The sequence below is a fragment of the Rattus norvegicus genome, chromosome 1 (genome assembly GCF_036323735.1).
Source record: "Rattus norvegicus strain BN/NHsdMcwi chromosome 1, GRCr8, whole genome shotgun sequence".
Lineage (NCBI taxonomy): Eukaryota > Metazoa > Chordata > Mammalia > Rodentia > Muridae > Rattus > Rattus norvegicus.
Genome location: NC_086019.1, coordinates 46,500,469 through 46,515,659, shown reverse-complemented (window position 1 = coordinate 46,515,659; position 15,191 = coordinate 46,500,469). Strand labels below are relative to the sequence as shown.

The 15,191-nt window shown below is 47.7% G+C and overlaps 1 protein-coding gene across 5 annotated transcripts in view; it reads right to left on the bottom strand.

Annotated features, from left to right (window-relative positions):
• The window catches only part of Tiam2 (TIAM Rac1 associated GEF 2), a 201,320-nt gene that overhangs the window by 9,110 nt on the left and 177,019 nt on the right, over positions 1-15,191 (bottom strand). For all 5 annotated transcript variants that reach the window (XM_039099650.2, NM_001427474.1, NM_001427473.1 and 2 more), the window contains 4 exons: positions 5,448-5,612; positions 2,600-2,668; positions 1,665-1,790; positions 816-924 (listed from right to left, as the gene is read on the bottom strand). In XM_039099650.2, the coding sequence (XP_038955578.1) occupies positions 816-924; positions 1,665-1,790; positions 2,600-2,668; positions 5,448-5,612 (469 nt within the window). The remainder of the gene's footprint in view (positions 1-815; positions 925-1,664; positions 1,791-2,599; positions 2,669-5,447; positions 5,613-15,191) is intronic.

The following is a 15,191-nucleotide window of genomic DNA, read 5'->3' as shown; positions in this document are numbered from 1 at the left end:
CCGTGTAGGTATCCAGGTGGTCCTTCATCTTTGTGGCAAAGGACAAGTGGGACTCAGTGTTTTTGTTTCACTGTGACCACCCATGAAAAGGTATGTGTGAAAAGAAGTGCAAGTGTACTCAGTCCTTCACCGAAAGCAGCCAGAGAAGATGGATTTGGCTATTTGGCTAGCTCGAAGCATTCCAAAAAATTTATTGCTTGTGTTTTGTTTTTGGTTTTTGGGTTTGCTTTTTTTTTTTTTTAAATTTGAAATTTCTGGGGTACTGTGAAGTTCTGCATTTAAACCAAATGGGTTTAAACTGCTTCAGTAGAGATGTTAAACCCAAGATTACAGAAGAAACCTCTCCACATGCTCCATGAAAGAGGCCGCATAACCTTCCTGACAGTGGGAAAGTGGGCAGCCTCTAGGGGGCAGTGTTTCCCAGTTCCAGCAGAAAAATCACCTGTCATGTGCTTCCTGGAAGGTCGATGGTGGGGATTTTGCTTTGTAATAGCCCCCAGGCCTAAGAAAGTTAACAGAATTGTAGGGGGGAGAAGCAGTATGCATTCTCCACTCATCCAAGCCTTGTGGCTGTATGTTTTTACAGGAAAAAAAAGCAGAGTGACACAGGGCAAAGCTTGGAACCCACCTGCCCACGGCCACGAGGCCACCATTGCTGCAAACAGTGAAAACTCTCCCTCTCTCCTTGATCACTTTCAAGGTCAAGAGAGGAGGACAAACCATGAAAACTACATTTAACTCCTTCCTTGCTGGATACAGCCCCACCCTTTATCGACAGTTTAAAAAAGGAACTATAACGGGTATAAGCAACTCACCTCGCTCTAGGACCTTCTGTACTTTAATGTGGTTGGCGCAGAATCCACTGTACAGTTTAAAGTGATCTGCGTAGTAGAGGAAAGAGCCTCCGAGAGAGAACAGCAATTTCTAGAAGGGAGGAGAGAAGGTCAAGTCAGCCCTGTCTCCCTGTGCTTCTGCCCACTGTCGGAACTGTCCTGTCAGTCTAGGTGGAGAACAGGCTGGGCATTTCCCTGGACCACCTTTAGATGGATCTGTTGGATTTCACTACAAATGGTCTAAAGCATGGTTCCCAACCTGGTATTTTCCATGGTCTTAGGCAACCCCTGTGAAAGAGTCATTAGGTCCCCAAAGGGGTCGCAACCAACTGGTTGAGAACCATTGGTTTAAGGAGTGGAGGTATGGAGACTCTCAGAGCGAACTACTCCATGGTTGGGATGAATCACCGTTCCTACTGTCTGCTTCTAACCTCCTTTCTACTGTTTTCCCTCTCACCTCTGGAAGAACGTCATTCCCATTAGCCATGGTCCTTACAATGACTCCTTTACAAGGGACAGTTTGCCTGATAGCCATCTGAAATTCACATTCTCCAGCCCAGTTTCCCAAGACCTCCTAAGAGAGGTGCCCAGTGCAGGGGAGCTGTTCTTGCGTCAAAGGAAGTTTCTCCAGTACCTTTCTGGAAAGTCAGGTAGCTCTGCTGAGCAGTCAAGCGATCCAGACTGCTGACCCCTGAACACAGTCGCCCCAGAAGCCTCTTCTCCACACCCTCGGGAAGGCAGTGCAACCAAACACTGAATTCGCCTACAGAGGGGAGAACTTTACACCCTACCCACCTACATTTGCTTTAACGCCAAATTCAAAATACTTACCCGAAACTGTGAGGGGGTTTCCAGGACACTAAAGTCTGAGGAAGCAGAGATCCCATCCTCCAGAGTCTCCAGGAACACCTTTTGAAATTCCAGCATCTCTGGCAAGCTCCCAAAAAGTGACTCCATCTACATAAAGGGTTGGGTGTGAAAAGTGTGGCCAGAATAAGCTAGGCTCCCTCAGCCCCAATACGATAGGTGCACGCCCCTAGACACAGGCAAAAGCAGAGTCTTTACAGAACATAGTCATAGGGTATAGTCTACACCCAGAGAGACGCAACTCCATCTCCCTACAACTCCACACTTCCAAGGTTACTTTTTAAGTGGATTTGGAATTTTAAAAAATCAGGGAAAGTGGAAATTAGAAAAAAAAAGCTAATTCCTATGATTTAATATTAATTAATAACTGATGTACTGAAAAGTAACTTCGGCCATACTTCCTGAAAAAAAAAATCATCCTTCTGCCTTTGTAAATATGTGATTTCTCAAACAGAGGGCACACATAAGAGTTTCTGAAGTCTTCGACGTGGGTAAGTGATCATTAGGAATTTACGGCTGTTTTCTAGGACTCTTGTATCCAGCTTACAATCCATGGGCAACATGAAGCCATAGGTAGCTAAGAGATACAGCTCAAAGCAAAGTTACAAACTTAAGTAAAACGTGCTGTTTTCACGTCAGGCAGGATGGCAAGGTCTTCAATCCTGGCACTGGAGAGGTAGAGGCTGGCAGATCTCTGTGAATTCAAGGTCAGCCTGGTCTACATAGTTCCAGGCCAGCCAAGATACAGCACAATGAGATCTTAATCTTAATAAGAAAAAAAAAAGAGTTTTGTTTTTTCCTGTGGTTCTTGTGTATAAACGCTGAAGGTGGGAGCATTATTTTGTGATCTTAAATTGTTAAAGAGGCTGAGAGGCAGAAGGGAGGTGTTTGCCATTTACCTCATCTTGGGTAAGAAAGGTCTCGTTCTGAAGGGGCTCCAAGTACAGTTCAAAGAGGCAGCTCAGATCCTGAAAGGCAAAAGAAGAGTCTCTCTAACACACACCTCTCCAGAATAGCTAGATGATTCCAATTGCCTAGACAGCAACTCCAGAGACTTCCATTAGGAATGGTGGCATGTGACCTGTTGAAATTCTTGCCCTTCAAGGAAGTTGTCATTACCTACCTAATTCGAAGATTAGTGACTCCGCACCCCGGCCTCCCGGGTCGTACGTGTTGACTATATGGTACCAGCACCCACCCTGACGTTAACTTCTTGAACAGGCTCTGTCTTTCCCGCCACAGAGGCCATCATTTCTCCGGAGGGGAAGGGAGGGGCATAGGCACTGCCAAAGTGACCTGGCTTTCTCTTCTGTGCCAGGGAGCACTGTGACAGCCTCTGAATGGAGCTGTGACTTCAGGCGGCATCCAGAACAATTTCCGACTTGTGCGCTCAGGGGCAAGAGCACCAACCTTGAGCAGCAGAGATGTTTACAACCTAAGCCACCCTTGAGACTCTACTGCTCTGGTCACTCAGAGAACACGATGGTGGAAATATTTACATAACCCACTAAAGTTTCTATTTAAGAACTTGAAGCCAAAACCAGTATGTATTTTAGTGACAGAAAAGACTTCTTTGAGTCGGGCATCTAGAGCTACCTGACTACTATGCAGACTCACTATGTAGACCAGGCTAGCCTTGAATTCAGAGATCTGCCAGCCTCTACCTTACCTTCTCAGTAGAACTGACTCCCTAGCTTTTGCAAGGGAGAAGTCTTAGAAACTTAGAGAACTTTGTGAAGCCCAGAGTGCCCCCACAGCCTAACTAGTGACTGCTGTGAGAGCTCACCAACAGTGCTAGCTATTCACAGTGAAAAACCTCCTTTCCACCCTCCCTCCCTTCTTCTTTCCCTCCCTCCCTCCCTCTCCACATCCACAACAACCTGGGAATGTGAGGAGGGAAGGTGGCAGTGAGTTACTAGACCAAATCTCAGGGACACACAGATGTGGAAATTTTCAAGGTGCATGCAGATTTAGAGTTAGATTTCAAGCAGGACAACGAAGAAAATCCTGTGTTAAGTCAGCAACAAGAAATGAAGGAAAGAGTAGAGGGCCCGTGTGAACGCTAAGTCTGCACTGAGTACTGGTTGTTTTGTCAGACACAGTCACTCCTGTCCAGGCTAATGTCACTTGCCCAGAGGACTCGCTGCACAGCAGGACCAGGTCACACTGAACCCTGGGTGGCAAAGAACCTCATGCCTGAAGCCCTATACAAACAATTGGCAGGAAGGAAGAGTAGGTCCTTCCTTGTCTACCTGCTCTCCCATCTACCTCAGTAGCCTAACCACTACTGGAAATAGCCCTGCTAGTACAGTGTTCCAAAAGGAGGATAGTGACCAAAGGGAATCCATTCTGTTCCCGACTCTGCAGGTCCTATGATGTTGCCCTGGGTGCAGCAGGTTCTATGATGCTGCTCAAGTGTCTGATGGCTCGGTAGCCTCGTGCACTCACGGCTCCCAGAGCTCACTGAACAAGGTTGCTGGGTCACAGAAGAAGTTCTGAACTTGGAAGTCCCTGAAAGTCCCTCTCTTCCACAGGATACAGGACAAAGCATACTGGAAAATAAAGCCAAAATCTGTCTGGCTTTACTCTCTCTCCCACAGGCCAATATAAGAGGCACTGGAGCCAGCCGTGGATAGCATTTCTGAGGAGGTGCTGGGAAGAAGCAGTGCAGCCGCCTACTAAAAGCTCCAACCTGCCTCGGTGGGTCGGTTGGTTTGGTTTGGTTTGGTTCTACACAGAGTCTAGCATAGCCCAGCCTGGCCTCAAACTCATTATGCAGCCGAGGATAACAGCTCCTGATCTCTCTTTCTCTACCTCCGGAGAGCTGGGATTACAAGCATACGTCATATCCGGTTCAGCAGTATCTAACCCGGGACTGTGTGCATGTTTGCCGGTCACTGTACCGACTGAGTTACACCCTCAGCTCCTCCAGTCCGCTTTGTAGAGAAAAGGGTAGCAGCCACATGTGTGCCAATGTATAACTAGGGGACTTGACAGATGTTAAGAATTTCTGGAAGGCCGGAGACAAGCACAGGGACCAACAAGAAAGTTGGAGAGGCCCTCCCAAAGGACACGCAGCATGACAAGCCGGCGCCAGCCTGGATTTCTAGCCACTGTTCTGTGCCCTGCCCTTCCAGAGACCCTGACAAATGGAGCAAGCCAAAGAGAGCTCCAAAGCACTGGCAAATGCTTTGAGTAAAGAACACTGTATTCCCAATCTCCTATGCTAACAGAATGTTTCTCAAACACTAACTAGGGGCTGGCTGATCAGATAAATTAACTGGGGGGTTACCCAAGGCCACGAAAGCTGTGCCTTTATCGTGGTATAATAAAGTGCTTCCATTCTGCATAGGGCTTCCTATGGATACGGCTGGCCACCTGGATTCAGAGAACCCATATTTGGGCCCCTAGAGTTTAGACTGCTCGTCATAGCCCAGAGTAATCTCTACTCTTCTTGCCGAAGCAGTGTAGGCTCTGTTCCCGCAGACTACACACAACGAACTCCAACATCTGTTCCCATGGTAAAAGCTGCCTTGGCAACAAAAGGAGCGAAGAACCCAAATTTTGGGAGTCTTCCCAGTTCTTTTACCCGCTCAGCCTGCCCCCCCTTCCCTGCAGCAATTCACCACAAGGAGCACACATCTATGTCCTGAGTGGCCGATGTCCCAGGCAGAGGCAATCTCGGGTGTCTGCCGGCTTGACGTCACCATCAGCGAAGGGGTGTGAATGCCCACCAATTCCCGTTACCTTCACGTAAGACTTCTCGGTGTCTACAAGCTCCTGGATGACTTTTCGGAGGCGGTCTGCATCTGAGAGGTGACGAGCCAGAGGCCTGGGAGGCGGGTCGCGGCTGTCTGTCGGTGCTTCCATACTGGTGGTGCCTCTGCAGAGCTCCACAATCTGCTCAGCACTCTGAGAGGTGACAAGATAGGGCAGGTCATGCTCAGGACACTGACGAGTGTGGGACGTGCACCTTATCCGGAACACCAAGCGTTTCCATCTGCACCAAGCACACGACCAGGAGTCTCGCAAAGACGTAGGCCTGGGGCCAGTGGCTTCCTTCAGCTCAGACTGCTCTCACTGCTACCCCAGAGTCCCTTAAGGAGGATGGCATCTATAGTGCTTCCTGTTGCTCTACGGCACCCATTCCCATCCCGAGAGCTGCATCCGCTTCTTCAGCACTAAAATCAGAGTGTCGGGGACGAGGCTGTCTACCAAAGTTGGAGTTGCTCTAAAAACCCAGACATAGAGTGTTCTGAACAGAGCATACAGGAGGCAGACTCACTGAATCCATCCTGTTCTCAACAGTTGGCTGGGCCAGCTTTCCATCCCCAGTCTAGGAAACTCAGACGTGCAATTTCAGGATGGCTTGGTCCCAGTCTGCCTGAAGTTCTGCCCTCAGATCTAACTGTTTAGCCCGAGCCGACTAGCAGTTATAAATGAAAACGCTCAAACTGGCTACACATAAACCAGGATAGAATAGAAGGTGAGACACGAATCGCACGCCTCGGAAAAATTAACCGTTCTGGCCCACCATCCTTTTCTGTTCAGCTTCTCTGCTTCCCAACATGGTGTCTTCACTTGATGGAAAAACAGAATCAAGACAAAATCCTCTGCCTGGCCTTGCTAGCCAGTTCAGTGAGTGCCGACCAATCCTACTCAGTCTCCAGAGAAGTGGAGGGCAGTTGCTGCCCAAGTAAAGAAGACTGCCAAGGCTAGAAACATCAGAGTGCAGGCTGGGACAGTCTGGAAACCAGCAAGATGAGTGGAAGAAATGGAAAATGTAGACACACATATTTCCATCTGGGATAGAAAGACCACCCTGGGATAGAAAGTCATGGAAAATCAGCTTAGACTGGAGTGTGGTCCTAATTGCATGACCCAAGAAGAACCACAGAGTAAGCTAAGGATGTGGCAGGAACACAGACCCAGCAATAATAATTCAGAGCCTAACTCTAGAGGCGGGTGACAGTGAGGCTCTGACCTACTGCTTTCCCTTCTGCATGAATCCTGGTTTGTGACACAGGATGAGTTGAAGGAGAGATTGTTTACAACTGGACACACAGACTTCAAAAGAGTTTGCCTCAAAACAGTTCAAGCAGAAAAACAATTTTCCTCGAGCATACAGATTTCTACTTGTTTTTATCTTTAAATTTGAGCATGAATATTTCTGGTAATGCCTGGCAGAAGATGTATATAACATTCAATCAGAAAAACAGATAAGGAAGCCCTGGGGCATAGTTCAGTTGAAAGAGTGATCTTCTAGGTTGCAACCAATTTCCTGGGTTTGATCCCATGGCGCCATGAAAGCCAACTTGGGCACGGCAGTGCACATCCGTAATCCCAGCATTCAGGAGGCAGAGGCAGGATGATCAGAAGCTAAAAGTCATCTTTGACTACAATGCAAGTTTGAGGCCTGCCTGAGCTAAATCAGACATTGCTCCCCATCCCCCGGATCTGAAAGCTTTGGAATACAAGTATATTTTCCAAATGTCCAAAATCATCAGATTTTATGATCTGTTTTGTAAGCCCCAACACTGTTCATCACATCCTAACAGCACAACCTCACAGGGAAGCTCCAAACGGTGGCAGCCTTTCTCTCCCAAGACATGAAGAACTTGAAAGAATACAGCTAAGACACTCAGACTCCTGTCTTCCTCCTCGTGGATGGACACCGGTCTCACTTTAGTTTTTAATCAAACAAGGTGCCACCCTGAACCAGACCCCTGGGGCCCCATCACAGGTGGGGGTTTTTGGTTGGCTGGTTTTGCTTTTGTTGTGTGAGACAAGGTCTTACTATGGAGGCCTGGCTGGCCAGCAACTTGATAAAGAGGCCAGGCTTGCTCTGAACTTGCAGTACTCTCTCTTCTGCACTCCCCAAATGCAGAGAAGACAGATGTGTGCCGCTGTGCCCTGCTGTGGGATTGTTGGGACAGGGTCACCCTGTGCAGCCCTTGCAAATTTGCATTTGAGGTCCTTCTACCTTGCCGTCCCAAATGTTCGGTTACAAGGATGCAGCACCACACCTAACACCATGGATATTTGTGATAAGCTTCCCGCCAAGTGACCCTGAGGTATGACCTTCAGGAGAACTGTTGGTCTACCCATTAGGTAGACCTGTCCGGGTTTCCCCAAGACTGGCATTGACTCCGACTTATCACCTTTCCCCGGGATGGAAACATAGAAGATCATAGACTATGTTTACATGCAGAAAAGCACACTGGCAGAACCACACCCAGACAATGGCCCTGCTTCTAGGCCTAGTCTTCTACTGGCTACTAAAAAGCCCATGATAATCAGAGGCTTGAAATGTACTTGAAGTCTCTATTCTGAGATTTGCACCGTGAACTCAGACACTGGAGCTTCTGTAGTCCTGAGAGCTAATCATCTGCAGAGCTGCAGGATCTATATTAAGCTTGCATATACCGCACAGAATAAGATCTGACAAAACGCGCCCGAAGTTAAATGGCATCTGGTGAGATTACAGCTTTGCCTTGCTGAGATGTCAAAAATCACACCTAACAATGCCGTGTTAAAATAACCAGACTTCGAAAATAAAATATCCTGCCATTTTGGAAAACCGGAATTCATTTTAAAAACACTTCTCATAGGATTGATTTCCAAAAAGTGGAGGTTAGCTGGGTTATTTCAATGGCAAATCTACTTGTCACGGTACCACGATTAAGTATTCAAGAGCTGCACAGGCTCCAATTGTACGCCTAACAGTTTAAGGCACGGCCTAAAGGTGGCTTCGAGGATCACGAGGAGGCAGGGCTCATGGACTTGATGACAAATGTTTTTAAAGATGCGTGTGAAAGCTTCGAGTGGACACTGGCCACTTCCTCTCTATCTGCCAGTGATGACAAGCATCAGACAGTGAAGGCCACAGTCTGTGTGAGTATGGGCAAGTCACTTAGGAGCAGTGAAATTTCTGAGTTTTCTGTATCCTTATTGACAAATATATAGTGGCCTTGCCTATCTGACAGATGACTGCGCCCTTCACTGTGTGGCTCCAGGAGGAGAGGAAGCATGCCTTTGCCTAGGGCCTGCACCACACCACGCTTACGAGATCCTCTCACTGAGCACACCGGCATCTCGACTTTGGCATGACCCACGATACTTTGTAGATGGCGACCAGCTCTTCACAGCACTGGCCACCCATATTCAGCACTGCTCGGCCAAGAGAACCTGTTCTTCCTGTTGTCTCCGCCTACGAAAGGGTCTGGACTCTCTTGCCCAGGCAACAGAAGGATGTAACATGACTGCTTCAAATGGTGAATTCTAGAAACACCTTTGCACATACCATTTCAGGGGTGATGGGGAAGTGTGTCAGGCCATCCATACCTCGACCCTAAGGAGGCTGCTCTAAAACCAGAAGGCGAGGTTCCGAGTCGGAGGTGGGTATGTGTGAGGGCTCAGATACCCAGCGATGCAGAACGGAGGGCATGGCAAGAGAGCACTGGCCTGCTGAAGTAGGAGGCTGCTTTTCTGTTTCTCAGGGTGTAGCAATGGGCAGTAATGGGCTCATGGTGGGCCTCAGAGCTTTCAAAGGATAGGAAACATTCGCTTTGCGAATCTCTTATAAAGAATAAATGAAAAGTTTTGCCCTCAAAACTGTCTGAATGGTAAAGTATGGGTGCTCTCCTCCCACGCCCCCCACAAAAAGGGGTCTTTCAGGTTTCCCTTTTAGCATGGTAGTGCACAACCAAGAGCTAACACCGGAAAGTCCTAGGCAAGAGGACGGCAACACAAAGGCTAGCCTGGGCTACATATCGAGTCCTCGTCTCCAAACCAATCAATTTAGAATTATAGGTATTTATTCGGAGCCACCAAGTTTGATCCCTACTTGAAAACAATTTCATCTTATTTACAGACAAGGCCTGACTCACTGAGGTACTCGGAATCCAGACAGATGCCTAGGCAGAGTTCTTCTAGGCTTTGTTTCAATGTGTGGATAAGGCACCTTCTGCCTCCCCATAAAAAGAGGCAGTGTGTCTATTCTCAAGACGCTCAGAAAAACGTCAGGGAACGGCACCAAAACAGCCTTCCATGAGCAAGCACCTAACCTCAGATACTCTTTGGAGAATAAAAGGACAGAGTCTTCGCTTCAACAAAGTTCAAAGTGACCCTACAACCCAGACAGCAAGAGACACTTTCCATCGGAAAAATACTAGAACAGTCTCCCTGTCACTTGGTTTTCAAAACCCCCAGATCACACAACAGCTCTAATAGTTGCATTGTTCCTACTTGAAGATACATCCTGACTGGGTTTCTTTTATTTTTTTTCCCCCTCCGTTTCCTTGAGGGTTGTGGAACCTTAAAAGTAACTGCTGTGGGTAAAGAGCCTCCTATTACACTGCACTGATCAGAAAACCGGCGGCATAACTGATCTACGGCCTCATCATGACCAGTGTGCAACAGCGCCCCCATCCCCAGCCCGAGGTACGGCAAGCTATTTTTGCCTGCACCGCTGAGCTCAAAAACATTTTCAGCCTATAAAATGAGATTCAAACGTGTCGGATAATGAGGTAATGTTTCATATGGAAGCAACTGAAAGGGAAATGTCAGGGTCTGCTACTTTTGGGTTCCCAGCCTACCGCAAAAGCTTGGGGGTGGGTATCAGTAGCATATGTAACCAATATACTGACCCCTCCAATGCTATTCTGTTGTTGGGGCGACTGGTCACATGGTAAACAGTCTGGCTGGAATGAGAATATGAAGAGAAGACGCTTAGGACTCTCAATCTGACTACCAGACTATTGAGACAATAGGCCCTAAAGAAAAGAGGCTTTCCTTCAGGAACTTCGTGATGGGAGGAGGAAAGAGTACCCACCTGGCAGACGGGGGACTTGTTTCCCTCACAGAAACTTCAGAGTTCTGAGACCTTGTCAGCCTGAAACCTAGATAAAGACAGGTTGGTGGTGTGTGGGCCACCGTGGCCAGGACTGCTTAGAAGTGCATTTCCTTTGCCGTCTATTTAAGCTCCGGTCTCTTCAGGCCTGAAGACAGACTTGAGGGCTTTGCTAGATCTCTTGTCTCTCTTCTCCAATGGAAACATGGAGTACACTCCCTTCCTCTGCTCTCCGGTATTAATTTGGCTCTTTCAATCAGCTTATTAAGGACTGTGACTGGGCCTGACGTGGAGCACAGGTTATGTACACCTGCCCCCATCCCCGCCCCAACTCTGATAGCAACATCACAGACTGTGATGCTCACTTACACCCCTCTGGCTGCCTGCCGGCTCCTCCCCTCTTCTCCCTCCCGCAGCTTTATCCTAGGCCACTGACCTAAACTCGAGTTGAGCCTACCTCAGACCCTCAAAGCTTCTCAATGCTCCAGTCTCCCAGGCAGAAGAATCTGATTGATGAGACTCCTACTTTTAAAATTCAAACTAGCATTTCTGGCCTGTTAGTGATGATTAACCTTGAGGGCGCTCCAGCTCAGGCAAGGTGTGCAGGCAGGGTACGGTTAGGATGCTTCGTGTTCTCTTAAAAAAAAAGTCCTCTATTCACAGTCTTGAAACCATGAGGAGGCTGTGTTCCCGAGCAAGCTCAGGGCAACCGCGGTGTCAGCTGTCACTTCTAGCAAATTAGTTAAGTCAGAAAAGTTTGCCTTCAGGGGAAAAGACGATTAAAAAGTACAAAGGACTTTTCCTCAACTCGATCTCTGCTTCAACACTTGTGTCACTAGCTCACAGAAAGAGCTAATATTACCAACGTGACTGACACAGTAGATCTGGGGCCACAAGCTGACGACAGGAGACTGTCCCAGAAAGACGGACGGGCATCTGAGTCAGGAGGACCACCTCAGACTTCCCCCTAACAGCAGGGGCAGAGGCCTAAATTACATCTTACATGACGCCCTTGGAGACAGTTACATGCTACATGCTACATGCTACATGCTACAAGCCTATAGGCAACATGGCGGACCCTCAGCAGGATGGGGCTGAGAGGACCAGTGATATCTGTCAAACCATTTGTCTTACAATAGTAACAGTGAAACCCCGGGCAACCCTGGGCATGGATCCTCATTGGTAGAGTGCATTAAGCAGCAATGCAGAAAGCCCTGATACCCTATAAACCAGGAATGCTGGCCCACACCTGTCATCCAAGCATGCCAGAGGGGTGGCAGGTGAATCACAGGTTCAAGGTCATTGTTCTGTCGAGTTCAGTGGCAGTCTAGGCTACATGAGACCCTGCCAGCCTGGGCTACATGAGACCCTGCCAGCCTGGGCTACATAAGACCCTGCCAGCCTGGGCTACATAAGACCCTGCCTAAATAGAGAAGAAACAGCTCCAGAGAGTGACATGCTCATCTTCAACAAAGGGATAAAACAACAAATAGAACACATCAAAATTGCCTGGGAATTTTCCCCCCTCTTGACCAGAGTTCTGGTTGCAATGGGGCAAAAAGATGGCAAACTGAAATTAACAGTTAAATAAATTACAGTACGTAAATGCAACGCAAGTCACAGCAGTTACCTGTGTTGGAAGACACTGGTGCTGTCCAAAGGAGGACAGGATCTGTTTGTAAGAGAAAGGGGCCTATGGTTTTTAAAGTAAATGTGTGTGTGTGTGTGTGTGTGTGTGTGTGTGTGTGTGTCCTATGTATTAATATGCATGAGTAGACTTTTAGAAAATGGAATAATGTATGCATGTATATATATATATGTGTATGTATATGATATGCAGTGTAACGCTGCATTTCAAGTTATTTTAATTTTAATCTTTCAGCTTATCTGAATTATCTCATTTTACAGTAGTTGAATTTTTAATTTTTTTCTAAATAGAATCATTTCCTGTTTTATAAAAAAAATAAAATAAAGATGATTCAAGGCAAAAGAGGCTCCACAAGATGTTTGGTTTGCAAAAGGAGTTTGATCTGTAGGTCTGACGCACTCTCCCCTCACAGGACCCAGGATGAGGCCGGAAAGACAAGCTCTGGGCAAGGCATCCCAGCACGACTTATGGAAACAACAGAGGATGCTCTGCTGGAGAGATGTGGCCAGGGACATGCACACAGAACTGTGACTGGAGATAAATAAAGGTGATGCCAGTCCTTGGAATGGATGCCAGTCATGGAATGAGGGCATGGACTCTGAAGGAACTGAGGGCCAGTGTGGGGATGGAGGTGGCAGGTCTGAGACAGGGTATATTGCAGTCCTGCTATAATACACCAGGCAATTGGTGCCTGCCACCTACAGGGCACCTGTCTAAGGCAGCCAGACAAAGGTCTGGGTACATCCTGAAGGCAGATCCTCCTGGCCTCTCCCCTTCTTTCCTCCAGTTTGTAGCCAGAACCCAAAGTTTCTGGCTCCTTGGGCTCTGGGCTACATCCTCAAACAATTGCCTCTTAAAGTAAGTGATTCACACAGACAGACAGACAGACAGACAGACAGACAGACAGACAGACAGACACACACACACACACACACACACACACACACACACACACACACACGCTGTGGAGTTAAAACCCTGGTACCTAAGTGACCTTAACTAACTTCTCCCTGACTCATTTCATATCTGTGAAGATCATACACTGCAGGTGAGTCAGAGGATCCAATGAGGGGGAAGTGTGCATGAATAGCCCACCAAGTACAAGGGCTCAGTACAGCCTAGGGCTCAGTGAATGCTACTGCCCAGCGAACTGTCATTTTCTTTTATAATCTATATGTGTTGCACATACTCACAAGTGTGTGTGCACACATGTGTAAATGACATGAATGCAAGGTCAGAGGACAACCTGGAGTATCAGTCCTCAGCCAGCATCTTATTTGATACACAGTCTCTTGGTTTGTTTGGGGATTTTGTTGTTGTTTGTTTTGGGGGTGTTGTTGTTGTTTTGGGCTTTTGCTTTGTTTGTTTTTTACTGCTGTACACCCTAGACTAGCTGCCTCATGAGCTTCTAGGAATTTTGCTTCCTGTCTTACAATGCAAGTCCTGGGATTATAGATACACAGTATGGTATCTGGCTTTACATGAGTGCTGGGGATTTGAACTCATGTCCTCAGGCCTCCACAGTGAGTGCTTTTCCGGTGAGCAGAGCCATCTCTAGAGTCTAAAGTCTCAACTTCTTTTATCTCCAACATTATGAAAGGATGTATTTTCTCTGGTTGCCCCAAAGAATGAGCCAAAGCAGTCCAATTTCATCAGATATTTTCTATGAAGCTCCTCCCTTGGCCGCACAGAGCAATGACCCACAGCACCTCAAATAGGTGTGGTTAGAACCATGGGGAAAACATGGAGGAGGCATGTGGAGGAAGCATGTGGAGGAGGGTTGGGGAGGAGAGCTGGGCAGGAGAGCTGGGCAGGAACACGGCAGCTGCAGCAGGTATCAGAACAGGGTAAAGTAAAATTGGTAAAATTGGCCCAGAGTGAGGGAGGACACACGCAGCCATGGAAGTGGTCATGGAAAGGCAGCCCAGGGCAACTTGGGGACACATTCTGAGAAGGTAGAGGAAGCTGAGATGATCTAGGTCCCCAGAGAAGAGGCAGGACAGCAGTGTATCTCAAGGGAAGAGGTACCTCAGCTGTCTCCAACATGGCTTCCCACACCATAGCCTCTGTTCCTGGGACAGGAGCAGCCCGGCAGCTCCTGGTGACAGGAGAAGTGCCAAGGCTGCTTGTGTCCTTGTTGCCTGCCTTCTGCTTGGTTTCCGTATTTAACAGCAGTCTGGTCAGGATTCAGGAATAAAGAAGAGAAGATTCCTCTGCCAAGGACCTTTCAAGGAGTAAGGCAGCCTTTCTGTATAGCCAGGCACCTCTTTCCCATAAAACACTGTTTGAATTGCTCCTCCTGTAGACGTGGCACAAGACGGCCAGTCTATCAGTGTCTCCTGGCTTCGTACTGGGTTTCTCTACCCGATTTGTTCATGTTAAGGAGATGGCTTCTTGTGTGTGTGTGTGTGTGTGTGTGTGAGGGGGGGGGATTCCTTGATCCCTAGACTTCTGGTGCCAAACCCCACACAACACCTACATATGCAAGAGACTTCCATAATCCCACTCTAGAACAACTAATTAAAAGAGAACCACTGGAAAGAGGTCAACAGATTGTGTCCTGAGGCCATCATTACCAATAAAGTTTTATTGGAATTCAGCCAAGCACATTCACCTCTCTTCTGTGTTGCTTAAACTGGAACCCTACCACTCAACATTTATTAACTAGCATCTCTGGCAATGTAGTGGGACCATGGGGTAAGTTTATCCTACAAAGACTCCTTAGCAAGTGGCATAGCAGACCCCTGAGGGCACCCACCACAGGGGATCACTCCTCCAGAGCCCTGGTGTGGAATGTGCTATCTTCCCCACACCCAAGGTGGGGGAAGAGCAGTAAAGCAAGAGCACTGTGTGTTCCCGAATGAAGACCTGTGCCTTTGGTAATGGCTCTTTAGGCTGTTTTGGATTCCGACAGATCTGTACGTTAGTTTGGTTCTGTGTAATGTGACTCCACACCAAGACAGCACACATGGGAAATGTAACAGTTCACAAG